The sequence below is a fragment of the Etheostoma spectabile genome, chromosome 12, assembly GCF_008692095.1.
Source record: "Etheostoma spectabile isolate EspeVRDwgs_2016 chromosome 12, UIUC_Espe_1.0, whole genome shotgun sequence".
Lineage (NCBI taxonomy): Eukaryota > Metazoa > Chordata > Actinopteri > Perciformes > Percidae > Etheostoma > Etheostoma spectabile.
Genome location: NC_045744.1, coordinates 26,326,356 through 26,347,535, shown reverse-complemented (window position 1 = coordinate 26,347,535; position 21,180 = coordinate 26,326,356). Strand labels below are relative to the sequence as shown.

At 40.2% G+C, this 21,180-nt stretch overlaps 1 protein-coding gene and 1 non-coding gene across 6 annotated transcripts in view; both read right to left on the bottom strand.

Moving 5' to 3' along the window:
• The window catches only part of ano8a (anoctamin 8a), a 30,222-nt gene that overhangs the window by 1,866 nt on the left and 7,176 nt on the right, over window positions 1–21,180 (bottom strand). For 3 of the 5 annotated variants that reach the window (XM_032531273.1, XM_032531272.1, XM_032531274.1), the window contains 16 exons: window positions 19,314–19,424; window positions 16,294–16,426; window positions 14,026–14,164; window positions 13,725–13,821; window positions 13,057–13,173; window positions 12,719–12,846; window positions 12,302–12,463; window positions 10,375–10,527; window positions 9,690–9,816; window positions 9,364–9,419; window positions 9,178–9,252; window positions 7,832–8,329; window positions 7,307–7,447; window positions 2,412–2,603; window positions 1,833–1,964; window positions 602–712 (listed from right to left, as the gene is read on the bottom strand). In XM_032531273.1, the coding sequence (XP_032387164.1) occupies window positions 602–712; window positions 1,833–1,964; window positions 2,412–2,603; window positions 7,307–7,447; window positions 7,832–8,329; window positions 9,178–9,252; window positions 9,364–9,419; window positions 9,690–9,816; window positions 10,375–10,527; window positions 12,302–12,463; window positions 12,719–12,846; window positions 13,057–13,173; window positions 13,725–13,821; window positions 14,026–14,164; window positions 16,294–16,426; window positions 19,314–19,424 (2,372 nt within the window). The remainder of the gene's footprint in view (window positions 1–601; window positions 713–1,832; window positions 1,965–2,411; window positions 2,604–7,306; window positions 7,448–7,831; window positions 8,330–9,177; window positions 9,253–9,363; window positions 9,420–9,689; window positions 9,817–10,374; window positions 10,528–12,301; window positions 12,464–12,718; window positions 12,847–13,056; window positions 13,174–13,724; window positions 13,822–14,025; window positions 14,165–16,293; window positions 16,427–19,313; window positions 19,425–21,180) is intronic. The other 2 variants (XM_032531275.1, XM_032531276.1) reach the window with 2 other exon arrangements.
• trnak-cuu (transfer RNA lysine (anticodon CUU)) lies at window positions 11,289–11,361 on the bottom strand. Its single transcript has one exon. It is a non-coding gene; the product is annotated as a tRNA-Lys (tRNA).

Below are 21,180 nucleotides of genomic sequence, written 5' to 3'. Positions count from 1 at the left end.
TTAATGTAGTTTCAGTCTTTCAAACAGGTTTATTTTAGTTTTTACATATTTAGTTTTAGTATTTTTTGTCAGGGCCAGGTATAATGTCTGGAGAATAGCCATGATGTTTAATTTTTAATCTTTGTGTTACTTTAGTGTCCAATGTCTGACAAATGTCAAGTCTGTTGTGTTCAGTTTCTGTGGTTCAATGTCACCAGAGTAGTGATAGATATTGAAGCTAAAAAAAATGATTTACATTCATTATTTTATTATTTCTTAATCTGGCCATATTGTTTGTTTAATTTTTCCTCTTCTTTAGTTGTATTAAGTTTCAGTTTACACAAAATAATATTCACTGCTTTTTTTTTACCATCAAGACAAGTGCCACTGATGTGATACGACACTAGACAGACAAGCATACCCGAACACATACAGTTATTTCTTATGGACAGAATAAGCTGCACCAGTGTATATTGTTAACCAATGCACACCAAAAGACCCAGGGTCACACAGGGGTATGTATATAGAAACATGATTTTGCAATACTAAAAATTGCACAGAGTGCAGCCAGCAACAAGCCTTATGTTGGCCGAAGGTCTTTCAAGCTATGATACAACTATACCTTGAAAGCTTCCCTTCGTCGGTACTCTAGCTTGGCCATCTCATCTGCTACCCAGCCAGGGATATCAGGGATGGCAACATGGATGATGTACTTTAGGAGGATTGCAAAGTGCTGTAAACCACCGAGACCACAAAGGGACAGGCTCAACACACAGTTACATCAAGGCACAATTACATTCTGTTTCTCATTGGGTTTCATACACATATCAAAAACTCTCATGAGGTTTTGAATCCATTAATGAACTTAGATTGAGATTTTACTTAGTCACAACAAAAAATAGCAGGCCATGCACATTTGTACTGGTTTTGTAATGTTTTAAAACAAATAATTTGGGAAATATCTTTCCCAAAACAATCTTTTAAAGCAACACTGGAGAACTTTTTCCCGCTTTTGTCGCCCTACAGGTTGGAAGTGGAATTGTTCATTACATTACGCAAGTTTGACAATTCTGCTCCCAACCATAGACCGTTAAAGAAATGGACCAACAGATCCCATGGTTCTGGTCGGAGCCCAGCAAAGTCTATTAGAAGCTAATTTCATGGTTGAGCGTTACTGCGCAGCCTCCAACTGAGCTTGACGACGTAGTTGTGACGTGAGCAACCTGTCTGAAAGTTGTAAGTCTTCTGGTAGCTGTGCCAAGAGAAATCTCAAGCATTCCAAATCAGCAGAGACAGAGAGCGTGGGTATACAGTATGTTAGGAGATAACATAGGCACGGGCTAATTACTGCTAACTAACATGCTAGTTAACGTTAGTAATAAAACCTAAACAGCTGATGGAAGCCCAAACTGTGTGCATACTTCTCCTGACAACACGGTGACTTGTTGACAATGCAATGGTAAGTCATGTGGTTATGACGCAATTGTTAGCCTATTTTTACAAAAACGTCTGCTACGGAGCCATAACATGAGGTACAAGGTATTTGAGCCTTTTATACATTCTTGTGGTTCTTTAGAAATAAACAATGGAGAAATAGAGTCTTGAAACGCTTCAGATGTGAAGTTATTCCCTGTCAAAGTGACGTCAAAATGAATGGGAGTCAACGGGATGCTAACGGCAGGTGATGGCTTCGTAGCATTAAAATGGCGCCATGGGAGCTACGCTCAGAGAGGAGAGGCTGACCCCCTTGCTTCCAACCTGTAGGGGGACCTAATCGGGAAAAGTTCTTTACTGTTGCTTTAAAACTACAAAACTCTCAAACCTGCATTAGCCGTACACAGTACAGTGCATACCTCCAGTAAGACGATGGAGATGATGGTCATCTCAGGACTCAACCAGGGGAACAGACGCTGGAGCTGCCCACACTGACCAATCAGATAACAGTTCACTATAATGGCTATCAAGCCCATGGCCTCCATAGCAGTCTGATGTTGATAGAATCAGAAGAAAGAAAGAGAGAGAGAGAGATACCAAAATGTTTTGTGTCTGTATGTTTAATGTGAATGTGCATGTATTATTGCATGCACAAACACACACACACGCACAAATACAAACCCTTGAAACAAATGTTTGTTTAGTTTATAGTTAAACGTTTGTAATAGCGTTGTATATATCTGTACATATTTATAATATAAAATATATAAAACATTTTTATTAGAATTTATTTTAAAGATTATTTTTTCCCTTTATTAGAGGGATATAGCGGATAGACATGTAAAGGGGGAGAGAGAGAGATGGGAGTTGACACACAGCAAAGGGCCACATGTTTTCATATTATGTTTCATATATTTTAAACTGTGGGCTATTAGATGCCGGTGTACAATGCAGCCTGGAGGGCTTTTCTGACAACCCCCCAAACAAAAGACACTGACCTGCCATTGTCCGATATTCTCCACCCTCTGTCCAAAGGGTCTCTGCAGGCCGGTACACAGCTTCAGGGCGTCGCTGCGGATCTCGATGATGTTGTTGATAAGAGCACACATGGCCGCCAGAGGAAACGCAGAGGAGAAGAGCACCACGTAGCCAAACTGGATGAACATTTCCTGGTAGTCCTGCAGTGTGTCCTGTTAATAAAAACAATATTAGTGTTTTCATGGCACACTGTCGTGAAGTTGTATGATGCAAGGTGGGGGGGGAATTACAGGGTACCTACACTAGAGCCCGACCGATATATCGGCGGGCCAGTATTATATAATATCATATTATTATTATTATTATTATTATTATTATTACTACTACTACTATTATTATTATTATTATTATTATTATTATTATTATTATTGGACCATTTTAGGCATTTGCTGATCTATCGTATCGTCATTTATAAAATAGCCGATAAAAAAAAAAATTCATTCATTAGAATCATTTATGATAACAAATAAACGATTCTGATAAATGAATATTTAAAAACTAAAAACGGACTGTCAACCATGTTGAGTGTTGCGAAGTCTGTCCACCAGAGGGCGCTTTACAACGTCCCTGTTGGCCACACTGATTATATTTTTGTTAATATGTTTTTGTTCAAAGGACTTTAAGTTTTGTATCTAAAGTTTGTATTTTTATACGTTTTATTTATCAGAACTTAAATATATTTTGATGTTCCTCTGTTCTGTTGTGACAATAAAACAAATTATTACATTATTTTAGTGAGAACTCATAAATCACTACAAATAACTAATGTTAGGGAAATCTGTTTATGTTTTGTAACGCGTTTCTGGATTATTTTTGTTAATATATATCAGAATATCGGATTTATATATATTCGTATCGGTCTTAAAAATCCTTTATCTGTCGGGCTCTAACCCACACCGTACATGAAGTGTGTTAGAAACTGTTCCCTATCACTGAAATAGTGCACTAGATAGTGTTTGCCATTTTGTAGTGAGGTTTGAATTCTCAGTGGTTATTTCAGTCCCTTTATAGTCCACTGTAAATACCCACAATGCACAGCTAATTTGAGCGTACATACAATGTACCCCACATTTTTACTCCTGTATACCACAATGCAACATGTTTTCCTGGAGGAGAGGAAGAAGAAGAATAAGGACTCGTTTGGTCATCCCTTATGTAATTCACAATTAAATAAACACTACGTAGGGAAGAGTGAGTGAGTGAGTGAGTGAGTGAGTGAGTGAGTGAGTGAGTGAGTGAGTGGTTTTGAACACAACTAAGCCTTGTGTCACGAGACAGCTATTCTGCGATACTTAATATACTGCTAGACAATCCTTTAATGATACATCACGATATCGGCCTAACTATGAATACAAAGGGCCCGTCACTGCAAGTCCAAACTGTTAGAAAACAGCACTGCGACACAAGTTGTTTGATCTATAAAATAGGAATAGAGCTACGGGTCCAGACTTTGGACTAAAACATGGCTTGGGCATCCGTTATTTTCCTCAAACTGCTGTCTGTCACTCCCCGATGTCAGTTGAGTGCAGATTTGAGTCACGCGTGCGTCACTTTGCACTTTGCGATAAGTAGCCTAAAAGATGCTAACGAGAGACTTCTGTAATGTCAATACAGTAAAAATGGACTTACTTAACGGAGTTTGTTCACTTCTGGCAACAAGCTATCAATCAAACACAACAAAGGCTGTCACTGGAATGGCGTTCTGAGCTAACGGGAGCAGGGAAGTTTCTTTAGAGCACCTTATTTTAGTCATTGAGCTTTGAGTTTGGGAGCTCTGGTTTCATACACTAAGCCAGCTGTCAAAAATGTGGGGCTTACATGTGATTGCAACATGAAACTTGACAAGCAGATCAGCAACGTTGTTAGAATGAGCTTTTTCCAGCTTTGTCTATCGGCTAAAGTTGAGCCCTTCCTTAACAGGCTTGATCTAGAACAGGCGACTCATGCTTCTATTAGTACAAGGTTGGATTACTGTAATGCTCTTTGTGTTGGTCTGAATCAGACCTCCATCTCATGACATCAACTGCAAAATACTGCTGCTCACTTTTTAACAAATACATCTAGACGTGCACACATCCCTCCTGTTCTCTACACCCTGCATTGGCTCCCTGTGCGTTTTAGAATAGATTTTAAGATGTTATTTTTTTATTTTCAAGCTTTTAAATGGCCTGGACCCCAAGTATTGGTCTGTGATTTTAGCCCTGTATGAGCACAACCGGTCCTTGCGGACTTCAAATCAACTGGTTTGAGAAGTCCCAAGGTCCAGGTATAAACGGTGGGGGGATTTTGCTTTTGCAGTTGCTGCCCCGAGACTCTGGAACATGTTACCTCCTGATAGTCACACGATTAGAGATGTAGCTCTTTCTAGATGCAAACTCAAAACCTATTTGTTTAGAATGGCTTTTAAAGGTCCCATGGCATGAAAATTTCCCTTTATGAGGTTTTGAACAATAATATGCATTCCCCCAGTTTCCCTAAGGTCTATATAAAAGAGACTTCAGATACAGTATTAGGGGACCACTAAGGTCTATATAAAAGAGACTTCAGATACAGTATTAGGGAACCACTAAGGTCTATATAAAAGAGACTTCAGATACAGTATTAGGGAACCACTAAGGTCTATATAAAGAGACTTCAGATACAGTATTAGGGACCCATAAGGTCTATATAAAAGAGACTTCGATACAGTATTAGGGACCACTAGGTCTATATAAAAGAGACTTCAGTACAGTATTAGGGAACCACTAAGGTCTAATAAAGAGACTTCAGATACAGTATTAGGGGACCAATAGGTCTATATAAAAGAGACTTCAGATACAGTATTAGGGGACCAATAAGGTCTATATAAAAGAGACTTCAGATACAGTATTAGGGGACCAATAAGGTCTATATAAAAGCATCCAAAGAGCACCATGTCATGGGACCTTTAATATGTAGTAGTGGTCTGACAATTCCCAAGACAGGGTAAACCCCGCCCACTCCGCCGGCGATTTGATTTCGCCCTGCAGCTCGGTCTGGAAACCTGCACGATTAATTCTCCTGCTTCAGTTCACAGTTTTGCAGGAACCAATCACAAACTGGCTTATCTACCTGGAGCGCTATTCGCTGGTTTAACGCGATGACGGTAGAGAAGCGACCAAGCAGCTTCTTGTTTACATTCAACATAGCGGCCACCGAACGCCACTGAAGCGCAGCAACCCGTTGATGCCGCTGTTGTTTCTACGTTGTTCTGATTGGTGGAAGGACTATCCAATTGCGTAGAGAGTTACTTGAACTCGTTGGTCACGCCTCTTATGCAGAGGAAATACCGAGCAGACTCCCCAGACCAATGCTCCATCTCAGATCTATTGAGCTTGGCTTTGGTCTGGTGATAGCCAGACTAACAAGTTCCCTCTCCTCCTGTTTCTATGCAACCTTTTTCTGTTTTACGGTTTTCTATGTTTCATTCTTTTTATTGTAAGATATGTTTTTTTATTCTTGGTTCCTGACGAAAAGCACGTTGGATACCTTCTGGTTGCTGTAAAAGTGCTATATAAATAAATGTTGATTGATTGATTAACCCTTGTGTTGTCTTCCCATCAACCATGAAAAAAAACCCGGTTTTGGTCACTATTTTTTAATCATTATTTTTTTTAGAAATGTTTTTGGTGTTTTTAATGTTGACATTTCCAGCGCTTATTTCGACGGCCCATTTTTTGTGACAAAAAAAATAATTAATAACTGAAAACGGGTCAATTTGGCCCAAGGACAACATGAGGAAAAAATAAATAAAAAAATTGATATTTGGCGCCAGTGTAAATATCGCATCACTTGAAGACAACAATATATTGCCATGTTGGGCTAGGGGCACTTATCTTCACATATTCTGGGAGTACTTCAGTTCTGGAACAATATTGCATCCCAAATATCTGCCCTGATTAATGTTACTGTACCTGTTTCAGTCAATGTTTTGAATGTGAACAATCTGTCAGCCCTTCAGCTCTCTAAAACTAAAACACGCGCTGTATTTGCTGGACTCACAGCTGTTAAGATGATTGCAACCCGTCATGGTGTGTCTGTTTGTACATGGACAGTTTCTTTTTTGGATGTTGTATATTTGGACCTGTCTACAGCTCGCGTGAATAGAGCACCCTAGAAATCTGTGGACGCTTGGTACAGCATTGCTGACTGTTTAAAGGCCACGCTGTAGGCTGCTGCTGTGGCCTTCTTGCTTCTGTTCGCGTATGTGTTTGGTCCCTTGTCCTGTTTCAGTCTGTGTGTGTGTGTCTGTTTCTGTGTGTGTTATTTGTGAGCTGCGGAGGTCGCTTTTGTTGTTGTGTTGTTGTTGTGTTTCCCTCCTTCCCGTCTTTGCTCTGTGTTTTTTTTTTTTTTTTTTTTTTTTTTTTTTTTTTATTGGTCCTGAGACACGTTATCATAGTCTGGATGCCAGTCAAACTTAACCCCGCCCACAACATTCGAGATTGGGCAGTTCGAATTTCCTGACCTTGGGAAGGCGTTCTGTATTGCTGTTGTGGGCGGGGCTAAGTAGAAATTAATTGTCATATTCTGACTAGAATCTGAGTATGAGCACGTCAGGCTAACGTTCTCATGTCTCAGCATATTGTTTGTAATTGTTTGAAATCTTGAAATAAAAACATTTGGTCACAAAAAAAAAAAAAAGATTGCCATGTTGATATTTTGTCCCATTCCTAATATACACTTCATATGATTTTATTCTGGAGGAAAACTTTACTGACATAAACATGCATCTGTGATAAAGAAAATCCATGAAAACAAATCTACACAAGTCACACTTATGAGTATGTTTTTGCATGTTAAAGTGAATTTATAATATTTTGTCCCAACCCCTACCTACCTCGTATGTCTGCATACAGCTCTCAATCTCAGCCTGGGCCAGGATGGTGGTTTTGGTTTCTTCTGGTGGCTCGATCCACGACTTCTTATGCTCATTCCCCTCAGGTGCGTTCTTTCTTCTCTGACAGAGAGCGTCAGATTCCTTAGGAGAGGACACATGGGCATACTCGTTGGTCTACAATATTTTCTCTAGTTACTATAGAGACTTCTTTTTTTTATTCTGCAGCTTTGGAATGGATTGTGACATTTTGATCTCTCATTGTACTACTGTACCTGGATGAATGACTCTCCACAGACATGATATAACTTAATTCGTAAAACTACAGGAGACATGTTGAACTGTATTGGAAAGAGTTAAGATGATTTAAATACAATGAGAGATTTCTGTTTCTATGAAACAATGGAAATGGTGTGCCAATTTAAGACAAAATCACTGGTTGAGATGGAGATTTTTTGCAGAGTAGACAAAGGAGCCAAAACGACAACGCTGAAAGACAGAATGATGAATAACAAACAGACCACATACTTCAGCCAGAGATTCACAATCACTGTCCTCATCACAACTGTCAAAAATACTGGACGGGTCCATCCCTTCCTCTACCATTGTGGGACTGTCCTCGAGGTGGCTGCGATCCGCCGCCTGGGTTTCTGCCGCGACGTCCTGGTAGTCGACCTTCTCGGTGAAGCTGACTTTACGTTGCTTCAGATTGCCGTCATTCATGTCCCACTCTTCTTCTGTCAGCCTGAATCCGGCTTTCAGATCCCCTCTTCTCTTTTGCTCTGGGTTGCCGTTAGCAGCGTGACTGACAGGGATCCCTCTGGGACCCAGTAAGGAATAGGCTGTCATTGAGGCTTGGGCCTTTCCCAGAGCCAGGCGGCCGTACTTTAGTACAATGGTTTGGAGGAGCTCCCACAGCACCTTGGGGGTGAAGACGCCCAGCTTGTTTTGCTCATAGAGATAAGGCTGGAGGACCTCTTTGATGTTCTGTAGGAACTGGCGGAAGATCAGTAGAGTGGCTAGCATCTGTGAGGAGGAGGACAACATCTGTTAATGTAAGTAGGGCTGGGCGAGATGGATAAAATCAAATATCATGATATATTTGTCCAAATACTTTGATATCGATACCACAGCAATTTTATAGTGTTGACTAATGGTGCTTTCAGATAATATTTACATAATGAGATTTTTGATAAATATTCACCAGTAATATGGATATAAGGACTAAGTGGGTAAAGGAAAATAATAGAACAGTTAAAGTCTGGTAAGTTCCCAAAATGACATCACTTTACTGTAATGCAGCCTTTAAAACCAGGAGAAGACAGCAGTTACGCAATATTACCAAAATCTAAGGCGATATCTGGTCTCATATCACAATATCTATATAATACCGATATATTGCCCAGCTCTAAATGTAAGTAGAGCAAAAGACAAAATACGCATGCATTTCAAAATCATTTAGCAAGCACATATGATGGAAATATTCAGTCTGACTGAAGTACACATGCAGGCCACTGCCTGACAGTGTTGACACCTTTTACAAGATTCTTGTTTTAACCGAGTTAGCTAGAAATGTTAAAAGTCTGCCGGAGACAGCTTTTCCAACCAAATCAAGGACCCATTGTTTCAAAATAAATAAGCATTTTGAGCATAAAATTGGCACAATTAACAAATCTAAACTACATATGAGCCATGTGAAAAATAAAAAGCTTGACAGGCAGACGTAGCAACTGTAACTACGAGTGGTGGGGGCTTATTAAACAGTTAATTACCACTTTTGGCCCCAGTAGCCCCAGTTAGTTCCAAAGTTACATATAGTCAATAGACCAATAGTTTGTCTTATTGTTTGTGATGCTGCCGACAGATGTTGTTACCTCCTTAAGTCGCTCCATGTCCTTGAGGTAGAACCCGATGTAGAAAAGGCTAAGGTAAGAATTGATAAATTCAAACTGTAAAAACAACCAGAAAACAGAAAGAAGAACATTACAAGAAGTCAAACACCCACTCAATCAAGATGAATTGTGTATTCTGCCAAAAACAGAGGAGGATACACCGCTTACAAAAACCATCTTGATGATGAGGTTATTCTCATAGGCACTCTGGAGTCTGTAGTTCTCTGGATGAAGAAATAAAGAGAAGCATTTGCCAATGTGCAGCTGAGTTTCCTTGGATCAATTATCGAGCATATGCGAGAATGCAAAAGACAGGAACATTACAGCTGAAAGATCACTTCATTAGTACTCAGGTAGCTAAAGAAATAATATAATAATAATTACAATCATGGGCAGAAATGTTCCATTTTAATTAAAATAATTCCTGTATGCTAAGTAACAGAGACAATATTTTCACTATTGTGCCCAGAGAGTGTCCATTGTGTGTCTCTTACCCATGTCATTAAGCCAGTAGGCAATCTTCTTATAGACTTCATCACAAATGGTCACAGTGATGGCCAGAAGTATTTTAGGAATGAATCTTGTGACACCAGGTAGTTCCTTAATCTCCATCACCACTTCCTGCGAGGCAAGAGGGATTAGAAGCATGATAAATATTCGATAAGTCTGTTCATTCATGACTACTCCCATGGCTATTTTTTAAAAAGGCTGTTAAATGAATATGAACTGGCAGGAGGAATTTCTGAATGTTCTTAACCTGTTAACTGTCAGTGGGTGATTTTAAACTCCTCACAAGAAACACATTAATGGAATATCAGCCCCAGACTTAGGGCTGGAAAATCAAATATCACGATATTTTTGACCAAATACCTCAATATTGTTACCGCAACGCTATTGTAGTGTTGACTATTGGTGCTTTCACAAAATATTTACACAATGAGATTAATGTGGATATAATGACTAAGTGGGTAAATGCAAATTATAAAGCAGCTAGAACAGTTTGGAAAGTTCAGAGAATGCAATCACTTTACTGGAATGCAGCCTTTAAAACCAAGAAAAGACTTATGCCATATTATGATATTACAATATCCAAAATCTAAGACAATGTCTAGACTCATATCATGATATCGATATAATATCGATATATTGCCCAGCTCTAGTCGTGTTATCTGTTCAAACCTGCAGTTCCAGGCAGAGGAGCATGGCGAGGAAGACAAAACAGAGACAGAGGAGGCAGATGGGCAGGCTGACCAGCCATCTGAACAGAGCCCTCTTCCAGGGCGGGTAGTAGAACTCCTCGCAGCCCGTTATGGGACTGCAGCGCTTCACTCCCTGCAGGCACAGCAGAGGAAGAGAAAACAAGAAACCAGGGAGAGCTTTAGAGACTTTTTTTTTTTACATGATTGGAATAATCCTCACTGAAAAATGTGTTGGAAATGTTTTTGCTAAACAGTAACTCAAAGTTAAGTCAAAAGACCTTTTTTTAGGACCATTGTGAATGATCTTGAAGACCTTTATCACAACATCAACTAAGCCCTAAATTCAGTTTTTTAAGAAAAACTTGCGCCTCCCCAAATCTGAAGAATAAAATCTGTTTTATGTCTGTGGTGCAATCTGAAAGAGACTCACGCCAATAATATATAAATTGCATGTTGGTCTGATTTGTATTTGTAATACAGCAAAATTATATTTGGACAATTAGAGAAAAGAGCATTAGAGGTAGCGTTGCATGGATTTGGGACAATTAAATTAAGACCTGTTTAAAATTATTTAAGGCCTAGAAGTGAATTTAAGACTTTTTAAGACCTTGTGGAAACCCTGAGCCTGCGCTCTTGCCTGCTTGCATTTATTATGTTTGCTGTTGCGTGCCAGGGCATTCTGGAAAACATCAGACATCAAAACCCTCATTAATATTTTTGAGTTTGTCTGGTGTGTTTTTTATAGAAGCATATTCATTCATAGAAGAATTCATGCATATAAACAATGACACATCAGTGACCACAGTCCACATCCTCTATTCCTATCATACTTGGCTTGGCATCATGTTATTCTGAACAACCATGCTGCTGTAGTGCTTCCCTAAAAATATCTCTCGCCCAACGTGGGGCTCGAACCCACGACCCTGAGATTAAGAGTCTCATGCTCTACCGACTGAGCTAGCCGGGCCAGTTTTAGCTTTGTTCCATGTGTATTTTCAAATGTGTCACCCACACCCCTCCCCCAAATTCTCTATTCATTCCACAGAACAGGAGGTGAGCTGAGGGCGGCAGAGAGAGCCCCCCTTCTCTAGAAGAGCACATGGGGTATGAAGACACACTCCCGTTGTCAACAAAATGATCACATTTCCTGCTCTTCTGTGCCATTCCAGTCCAGTGCTCGCTGATAAACCACTCAACCGGACTGATCCATTACAACTTTACCTGAGGATAGTTGCTTTGTAGTCTACATCCGTGATGTTCCACTTCTGGGATTGCTCCATTGCCGCCAGAAAATCCGCCGGATTTTACTCATTTAGGCTGGATATCCATTGCCTTGGGCTTCCTTTGAGTTGGCGTTTTATACTCTGGTGGATTTCTGAGGACTATGGTTACCTGCTCCTCAGATCTCTGCAGGGTAAATCCAGACAGCTAGCTAGACTATCTGTCCAATCTGAGTTTTCTGTTCCACGACTAAAACTAATTTTGAACGTAAACACGTTCCACCAAAAGAAGTTCCTTCCTGAGACAATTTTGCAGAGGCACCGTGGCTTGTCTCCAATGCTTTGCACCGCCCAAGATGGTTGTGATTGGTTTAATGAAATGACAATAAACCAGAACATGTTTTCCTCTCATCCCCAAACGCTGTGTGGAGTAGCCAGACCCTCCTCCAGAGAGCTTTGGAGGAGGGTCTGACAAAGACTAGTTGCTTCGGTACGTTGAAACAAATGTGACTGTTGATACATGGCACTTTGGGAGAGGTTTTCGGCTCTATTGACAAGTGACTTTTGAATGTTCGGGAGTAGATCTGAGCAAATACAGCCGGGAGTGAACAAAACCTTTCGCATGCCACAACAGAACAGCAGCTGCTTTTTTTTTTGCCTGCTTAAAACGTCAGTAAGGATCCTCACCCTGAACTGTGGCCTGGGCTCCTCCAAGGACTCGGCGGGGGTGTCCAGGGTGCCCCACCTGTAGGCCAGCTCCGCCTCTCGCCTCTTCCAGCGCTCCAGGAACAATGTCGCCCACACAACATTGAAGAGGGCAAAAACCACACAGCAGATATCCTGACTGGTCTGTGGCACGAGAGAATCAGAAGATACTTCTATAAGCCTTGAGATTATGATTATGGTGTGCAGTTCCCAGTTGCCAAAGCTAGTGCCATTCCTCTTTTTCATCCTTACAAAGCACGATAAGGATAATAATAAAAAATGTTTGAGGACAGAATAGACGAAATAGACTCCCCCCCTCCCTCCCCCCCCCAAATGTTGAAACAAAACCGATGCCCTTGTATTGTACAAGGAATTTATTACAGAATAGGCTTCAGGTACCTGGTCGGCCTCTGCCAGTATCCAGAGGAGGAAGCCGATGACAGCAGGGTAAAGCATGGAGTTAGTGTAGAAACCCAGCCAGGCAAAATACATGCCGATCTTCACTCCAAAGTAGTCACACACATCATCTACAAAGCAGATCAAATGGTACTCAGCTAATATGACATATAAAACTAATGTTAAGACCATGAGAGGAAGACTCGTTGTGTCTCAAACAATGACATGTTGCTCATATTTTACGCTATTAATAGATATGACTTGGTGTTAACGGCAGGCCGGCTGTTATACTGTCCGGCCAACTTTTCTTAAAAAAATAAAATAAGGTTGATATTTCCCACCCAGGGGCTGCCGTTCACACACAGCCTGGACCCAGGATGTCATCAGCTGGTTGAGGATCCTCTGCTCGTGGAGAGGGAACATTTGATGAATCACTCCCCGAGCTTGCAGCTCTGGAACTAAAGCGGAGACAACAGGAAACTTTCACATGGCAACGTTAAAACGAGGGCTGTTCAAATGAACGTGATAATAATGAGTAATAACAAACACAAATTCCTCATTTTGATGACGCAGGATTAATGCAAGCTCGTTCCGTGATTTGGGCCTCGGGCCACTCCGTAGTTTGGGAAATCAGAAAAGCAAAGCAGTGCAATGAGTTTGCCATAATATTCTTTTAGCATATTTTTTTAAGCATATAGTATCTTTGAGGTTATTCTGGAGAATATTCTAGACAGTGTTTGTCATTGTTTAAGATTGTTGCGATATTTGTCCACTCCCATGTTAAAATGAGCATTCCAAACTTGTAAAAATGTGTGATTAAATTTGCAAATAATTGCAAGTTCACTATGGACAATCATGCAATTAATTGCGGTTAAAATATTTAAATCGACAGAACTCAAATGTCACTTAGCATATAACATCCACTGCACAAAACGCTGATGCTATTTAGATAGGGAAGAGAAAAAGAAAAGCATTTAAAACGGTTGTGTAATAATAAATGACAGCGTACTGATTGGCTGGCCTTCCAGGAAGTGAATGTTGTGGAGCACCTCCCCCTGTTTGGCTCGCAGATTGTCCAGCCAATACTTTATGATGCACTGACGCTCCTGGAAACCATTACAGTTATGAGAAGACAACAAAAGTTAAGTTTATAATACTTAGAAACATATATTTTCAATTCCAGAAATAACAGCAAAAGACAGACAAAAAGAATCTTTAATTAACACACCAAAAGCAACAATTTACAAGTATGGATAATATAACGGTGTTGACATATGCAGCTCACATGGCCCACAGTTGTAAGCTCTAACCTGTGAGGTGAAGAAGCAGAGCTCGCTCTCTATGTTCTCATAGATGTTGTCTTCCTCACAGGAGAAACGCCGCATCCCGCCGCCAAACTGCGGTTTGACGGCCTTGTGCATGCCCATCTGCTCGGCTCCCCGCAGTAAGCTGAGGGTACATGACAGCAGGATTAAACCTGGTGGAGCACTAACACTGTGGAGCGGCTGGACCGCAGATGTTTGATAGATTAAGTGCACTAGGGGCCACACACACACACACACACACACACACACACCACACACACACACACACACACCACACACACACACACACACACACACACACCACACACAAAACACACACACACACCCCCCCAACACACACACAAACACACACACACACACACACACACACACACACACACACACACACACACACAGTGTGGTTTCTGAAGTTTTTTGAAGCATGCTTAAAGGAATGGTTTGATATTTTTGGAGATGAAACGGTTGATACCTCTCTCCTTCTGTGTGCAATAAATAAGAAGTTAGAGCCAGTAACCGATTAGCTTAGCATAAAGACTGGAAACACAAAATGTGTGTACCAGCAGCTCTACTGTAGAGCTCACTTGGTAACATGTTACAACTAATGTGTCTAATGGAATGTAATGGCATGAAATAACACGCCCTGGAGGCAGAGACAGCTTCTGCGTTTTTTTTGGCTGGACCAGCCCTACAAACTCAAAACTAAGTCCAAAATGTATCTTTACCATGTGAGTAAGTACTCATAAGTAAGTAAGTTTATTTCTAGAGCACATTTAAACAGAGCTTAAGCTGACCAAAGTGATGTACAAAGAAGCACTGGTGCTGTAGAAAATAACATCGAAATAAATCTAGAAAGTGGAGAGGAAACAAAAACATCCCAACGGCTGCAAGTCAGCAACAAGTATAGACATGATAAGAGATTGAGAGATTAGTGATTAGTTAGAGAGGCTAGTGAGTAAAAAAACGTGTCTTTAGATGTAAAAACAGAAATGGAGGGAGCACATTTGATATGAAGGCAGCAGGTTCCACAGTCATGGAGCAGCAACGGCGGGTGGAGATCAGGGGACAAACAGGAGAGGGTTTTTATCAGATCTAAGACCTCTGGGCTGAGGGTTTTTCATCAGATCTAAGAGACCTCAGGGCTGAGTGCCAGGGAATAAGATGCATAATATAAGAAGGTGCCAGACCAATTAGAGCATTGAAGGCGATCAGCAGTGGTCTGGCTCACCAGACCAAGGTCAATCTTTAAAGATTGAACAATAGCTCGGGGAGTCTGCTCTGTATTTTCTATTGCACAAAAGGCGTGATCAACGGTATAGTTCAAATGACTCTGTGCGCTATTGGAAAGTCCTTCAACCAATCAGATCAATGATCTGGGTGACGTACTTTTACATCAACGGATTGCTGCGCCGCCATGTTGAATGTAAAAAAAAAACAGCTGCTTGCTGTCACTTTTCTATCGTTATCGTGTTAAACCGGCCAATGGCGCGCCAGGTGATAAGCCAATTAATATCTATATTGACATTATGGACCCCACCGCTGGCAATCCCTTTAACAATTTGGCCACAGTTAGGCAGATTGGCCATACATGGTCCAGCCATAAACGTCGGTTTTGACCTAGTTTTGTAATCCTTGAACAGGACCACGCAAGCTGCTTCTTCTTTATGCTACGGCTACGCCACGCCCGCTGTCCCTGGTTGTAACTTCTTTTTTAGCAGACAGACATGAGTGGTATCAATCTTCTCATTTAGTTCTCAGCTAGAAAGTGAATAAGAATATCCTCCAATATGTTGAACGGTTCCTTTTAACTTGCCAGACTTCAACAGGCTTAAAATAAAGCCACCCATAACAAAATCTAAAACATTTCTTCCATTTTGTATTGCCTTTGTTCATGTGCATGCATTAATATAAACACACATGCTTACAATATGTTTATTAACCCTAATTGACTTAATGGACTGTTCCCTATCTCTATATTGACGTTTTCTGCAAAATCGAATGGAGAATGGGTAATAACTGGACTCCTTTCTTGCCATTTTGCTTCACCCCCATGCAGTTAAATGCTGAAGTTAAATTTCACACACACACACACACACACACACACACACACACACACACACACACACACACACACACACACACACACACACACACACACACACACACACACACACACACACACACACACACACACACACACACACACACACACACACACACACACACACACACACAGTGTGGGTTTCAGAGTCTTACTTCTCGAATGTTGTCGTGATGAAGAAGGCTTGTGCCTGGGTGTGTTTGTGCTGTCGAACCTGAATGCTGACTTGTGGGATTCCAACACGAATCTGATTCAGGAGCCACAGCAGAGTGTGGTCATCTATTGTATCTGGAGGGAGAAAAAAAACTATTTACTTAAAGTTTGACAGTGAATATGAGCATCACAATACATATGAAGATAAGAGGCAAGAGGCTGAACCAAGCACACCCTTCACCACCCTGACAGCTGGGGCCAAGAAGCAGTGGAGTGGTGCCCATAGTAAGAGGCCGCTCCAATTAAATCCCTGTCCACAAGCAGTATATCACACACAAACATTCCAGGGGTGGGGGAAAAAAATTGATATAGCATAGTATCGCGACATTTTCTGTGGCAATACTGTATTATTGCACAAACGCCAAGTATCAGTCTTTTATTATATGAATTGCACATGACAATTTAACTTTCTGGAAGGCTTTCTCACTCCACTAGATGCAGTAGGTGCAGTTGAGTTTTTCTTCTGTCAGGTGAGCAGGGGTGGCTATCAGCATGCACAATTTGAAGTTGGAAAAAAGGTAATAAATTACAATACATCACAGGATATCGCAACATGTTTAAAATTGCAATAATATTGTAACCTGACATAATGTTCTTGATATTATTGTATCATGGGGCTTAATTTTTTTCAATAGGTTGAGAAGCCTCCAATCTGATTCCAGCAGTTCCATCCAACTGTATGCAGCACATTGTCTCAGTCATCTGTATCATTACACTGGGACCATTTTCTACCTAAAATTGAAAACAATGAAGATCAAATTGGACATGACAGACTTTGGATGCATCATCCACAAAGACTTTACTGGAATAATATATATCACATACATAGTTCCTTCATGAGCCAAACGTTAGTTAAGAGCATAAGTGAGATATTCACTGTAAGAGACCTGCTATCGGTTAATAAAGGTAATAAAATAAAGTTTGGTGTCCTTGAGCAAGGCACCAAAACCCTAACTGGGTTTGGGGCGTTTTTTTCTGTTATGGGCACCCCCCACACTCTGACATCTCTCCATTAGTGCATGTATAAGTCCTGGGCATGAGTGTGTATTTCAGGCCTGTGTGTGTTTAATGGGTAACAGAGTGAATAACTGTAATATCCCCATGCTGGATCAATAAAGTCTTAATTTGTAATCTTAATCTGCACTTTGCATATTGTTTAGTTTCAATTTTGTAACTGGTTAACATCATAAACAACACATACTATGTAATTTAGGGTACATGTATACTGGTTTTAAGGGATAGAAAAGGCTACATTTAAAACAAGTGTGCTTGCTTATACAGAAAATTGTGAAGAAAAGAAAAGTGAAAAAGTCTTCAAATATTTCAATATAAGGTGAGTGGGTGTAGCAGTATAAATTGAAGCTCTTACATGTTCAGTTTTTAGTACTGAAGGGTTTGAAGTGTCTGTTGAAGTGTAGGGGGTGAAAACATTTTGTTTTTTGTTAAGCAGAGGTGTCAAGTAACAGACCTTACTTATCTTACTTAAGTAGAAATTTCGGGTATCTATACTTTACGTGAGAAATTATTTTACAGCAGACTTTTTACTTCTACTCCTTATATTTTCACGCAATTATCTGTACTTTCTACTCCTTACATTTTAAAAATAGCTACATTACTCCTATTTTAGTTTGGCTTTTTTTCATTCCAGCTTGACACAAAGACCTATCCAGATAAATCGCGCCATCCGGATAGAGTGAATTTGATTGTGGTTGGATGAGAAGCATAAACAGATACCATTCCGACACCCTATTGGTTCGTACACGGTCCATCGCACCTGCACATGACACAAATCGCGTCACACTCCAGCAAGGAAGCAGTAGACGTACTGAACGTAGCCTAGTACCAAGATGTCCATGGCCGAGACTCAAGAGAACTTGGGCGAAATGTCCCAACCAAGCACGAGGTTGGTAGCCAGGGAGACCAGCCTAACCTTCTACATCCCTGGCCGTAAATGAAAGAAGTTTTTTGAAATTTTTGGATGCAACAAAAAACTCCTTTTAAATTACTTTTACTTTCATACTTTAAGTAGTTTGGACACCAGTGCTTTTACACTTTTACTTGAGTTGATACGTCAAGTTCTACAGAAGTCTTTTTAAACCCTAGTATTTATACTTCTACTTGAGTAATGAATGTGAATACTTTTGACCCCTGTGTTGTTAAGGCATGTGGGCAGTGGAAGTTCCAGTTTGTAAGTAAAGCACTGAAAGCAGTTGAAACCGTCAGTTGTAGAAATAAGGAATTTCAATTTCAGTTGAAGCGAAACACTAACGATGGTTGAAGCGTGAGTCTGTAAATAGTTAAAGTGTCAGTTGGTCATTTAGGCTGGATGTGTATATAGATAGAGAAAGAAAGAGAGAGAGAGGGACAATTAAAACAACACTTAGCAAAAAAAACCCCGCAGATTGGTTTTCTGAATAACTTCATGCCTTTTCATGTTCAATTTAACAAAAATCTAAACAAGAACTGTTCTTTGCGCTCACATTGTGATAGGTATTTTGGTGATTTATCTTTTTAATGTTTGTTAAAATCAGTTTTTGAAGGCTGGAGTTTGTGTTGATGCTGACACTACTTACATTTTTACTGCAACTAATCAGAATGATTAGTTATCCCTTTGTTTCGATACTTCGACAAAAAAAGCCCATTGAAGTGTTGCATACGCATGCAACATAATATACAGGATGTGTTTTGTACATTGTGAAGTTTACCTGCCTGAGCCAAACTGCAAAGTTAGTTTGGTTAAATTCTTCCAATTCACAACTCTATGCCCACAGCAGCAGTTTCCTTAAAATGTACTGCAGAAAGGAACGGGTACAGCAAATGGATGAGATCTAATTGTCCCCAGAGAAGTCCCAGTCATGCATCTGTGTGGCTGGCTAAGCACTAAAGACATTTAATGAGGATGCGCCGTTGTCTCTACAGTGATGGATTCATCACAGGATAGAGAGCCAGGAGCTTACCGTACCTAGGAATGTCATCAGGATATCACAGTTTTCGGTGGGCACCATCTTCAGCCAGGACTTACGAGACATGATGTAGTGTCTGGCCTGCAGAAGGCGCTTCCCAAACAATTTATCTAAAAGGGAAAGAAGGGCAGAAGATGTTAATTAAGTTTAAAATCTCTGCAGAGGATCGATGGTAAAGAAGGTAAGACAGAGTGTGTGTGAGCGGAAGGTCAGACAGATGGTGATGTTTTTTCATCAGGGTGATCAAGGACACAGATGACAGGTTAGTCATTAGTAGCGCTCTGCCACTCATCACTGATGTTATTATTTCACCATATGTTCCTATTTTTTTGCCCTGTCATGGAGACTAAGGGATATGAAAAAACGACAGAGAAGTCCAAAATTATTGTTCAGCCAGCGTTAAAGATTAAAGGCAGGGTTTGGTGACTATTTCCAATATTCGCTTGTTGAGGGTAGATGTCGATTAGTAGTCGCGAGCAGGTGTAAACACTCAGGAGGAGTCAGAGATGACGTAAAGATGGGATTTTTATGGTTTTTCCCAATTAAGGCTCAAAGGGCAAGGATGATGACGTAACAATTCAGAAACTTAAGGAAAGCAGAAAAAATACTTTCAAGGAAATAAAGTAACTTGACTTGAGAGTCAAAACCATCACTGTGATGGCCACAGCCATGGTCACACAACCAGCTTAAGAGCACCAACCTCATGCACTGATATTTTTCCTTAGGTTTAGTTGATATGATTTTGTGTATACATCTTCATTTGTTGCAACCATTTATTCAGTTACAAATAACTTACAGGACACTTGATTCATTTTACATGCATCATACTTTATTTGATTTAGAAGAAAGTATCTTTCAGCAAGTGCACACTATTAGTCATTTTTGATGGTCATACTGTTATAGAACCGTTTTTTTCTTTTGAGCTTACCAGTCGGAGTCCACACCCGGGAGTGATTCAGGTCTGACGGCTTTAAAGGGGTGGCGCTTGGAGAAAGAGCAGCTTTATATGGGAGGTGGCCTAATTGGACACTACCGCTGCTTGATATGTCTGGGGGGGTAGCTTTATTCTCGTTGTAGGTATTCTGGGGTTTAGATCTTATATAAAGTAATTTTTGTTGAGTTAAGATAAGTAAAAGGATATGTTATTTGGAATGCATTTTTAGGTAGGTTTGTCATTATTTGTTTCTGAAGTTAGTTTGCAGTTATTGTTTGTCTCCCCCTGTGTGTTTAAATTGGTCTGATCAGCCAATATATAAGTCCCCTTTGTTTCTTTGTTAGGAGGTCAAGTTGTATTTTAGAGTCTCTTATGTTTTGAGCCTTTGTTACGGTCTGTTTATTTGACCTCTTTTAAGGGCCCAGAACTTTATTTTTATTTTTGTTGTAACTATTTTTTTGGTAAATAAAACTCTTGCTTTTTGAATTTCTCTTGTGACTCCTCATGCTTAACAGCTTGGTCCCTCACGATCACATTATACCAACATACAACTGTTTCCTATTGACCTTCAACAAGTAATGACTCTGAGGGCATCCAAGGGACTTACGCCCTTCTCCCTCCAGTCTCTTCCAGCTCTCTGTCCCCTGAGCAAATATAACTGCTAGTTTATATGGCCTGAAGCCTCAAATTGGAACATACCAACACTACAATACAAGGCAGGGGTGGCTTAGGTGAGTAGACAGTAAAGGATCCATACAGCAAAAATGTATGTATTTATTAAGCTATAACATTTACAGAATGTCATTTATATGATTCACATGAACATCTGACAAAGTTCGGTTTTGTTTGTTTTATTTTTTCTGCTAATCTTTCCACCGCAACAGCAATAAACAACTTATTCAATTCAATTTCAATTCAATTTTATTTGTAGT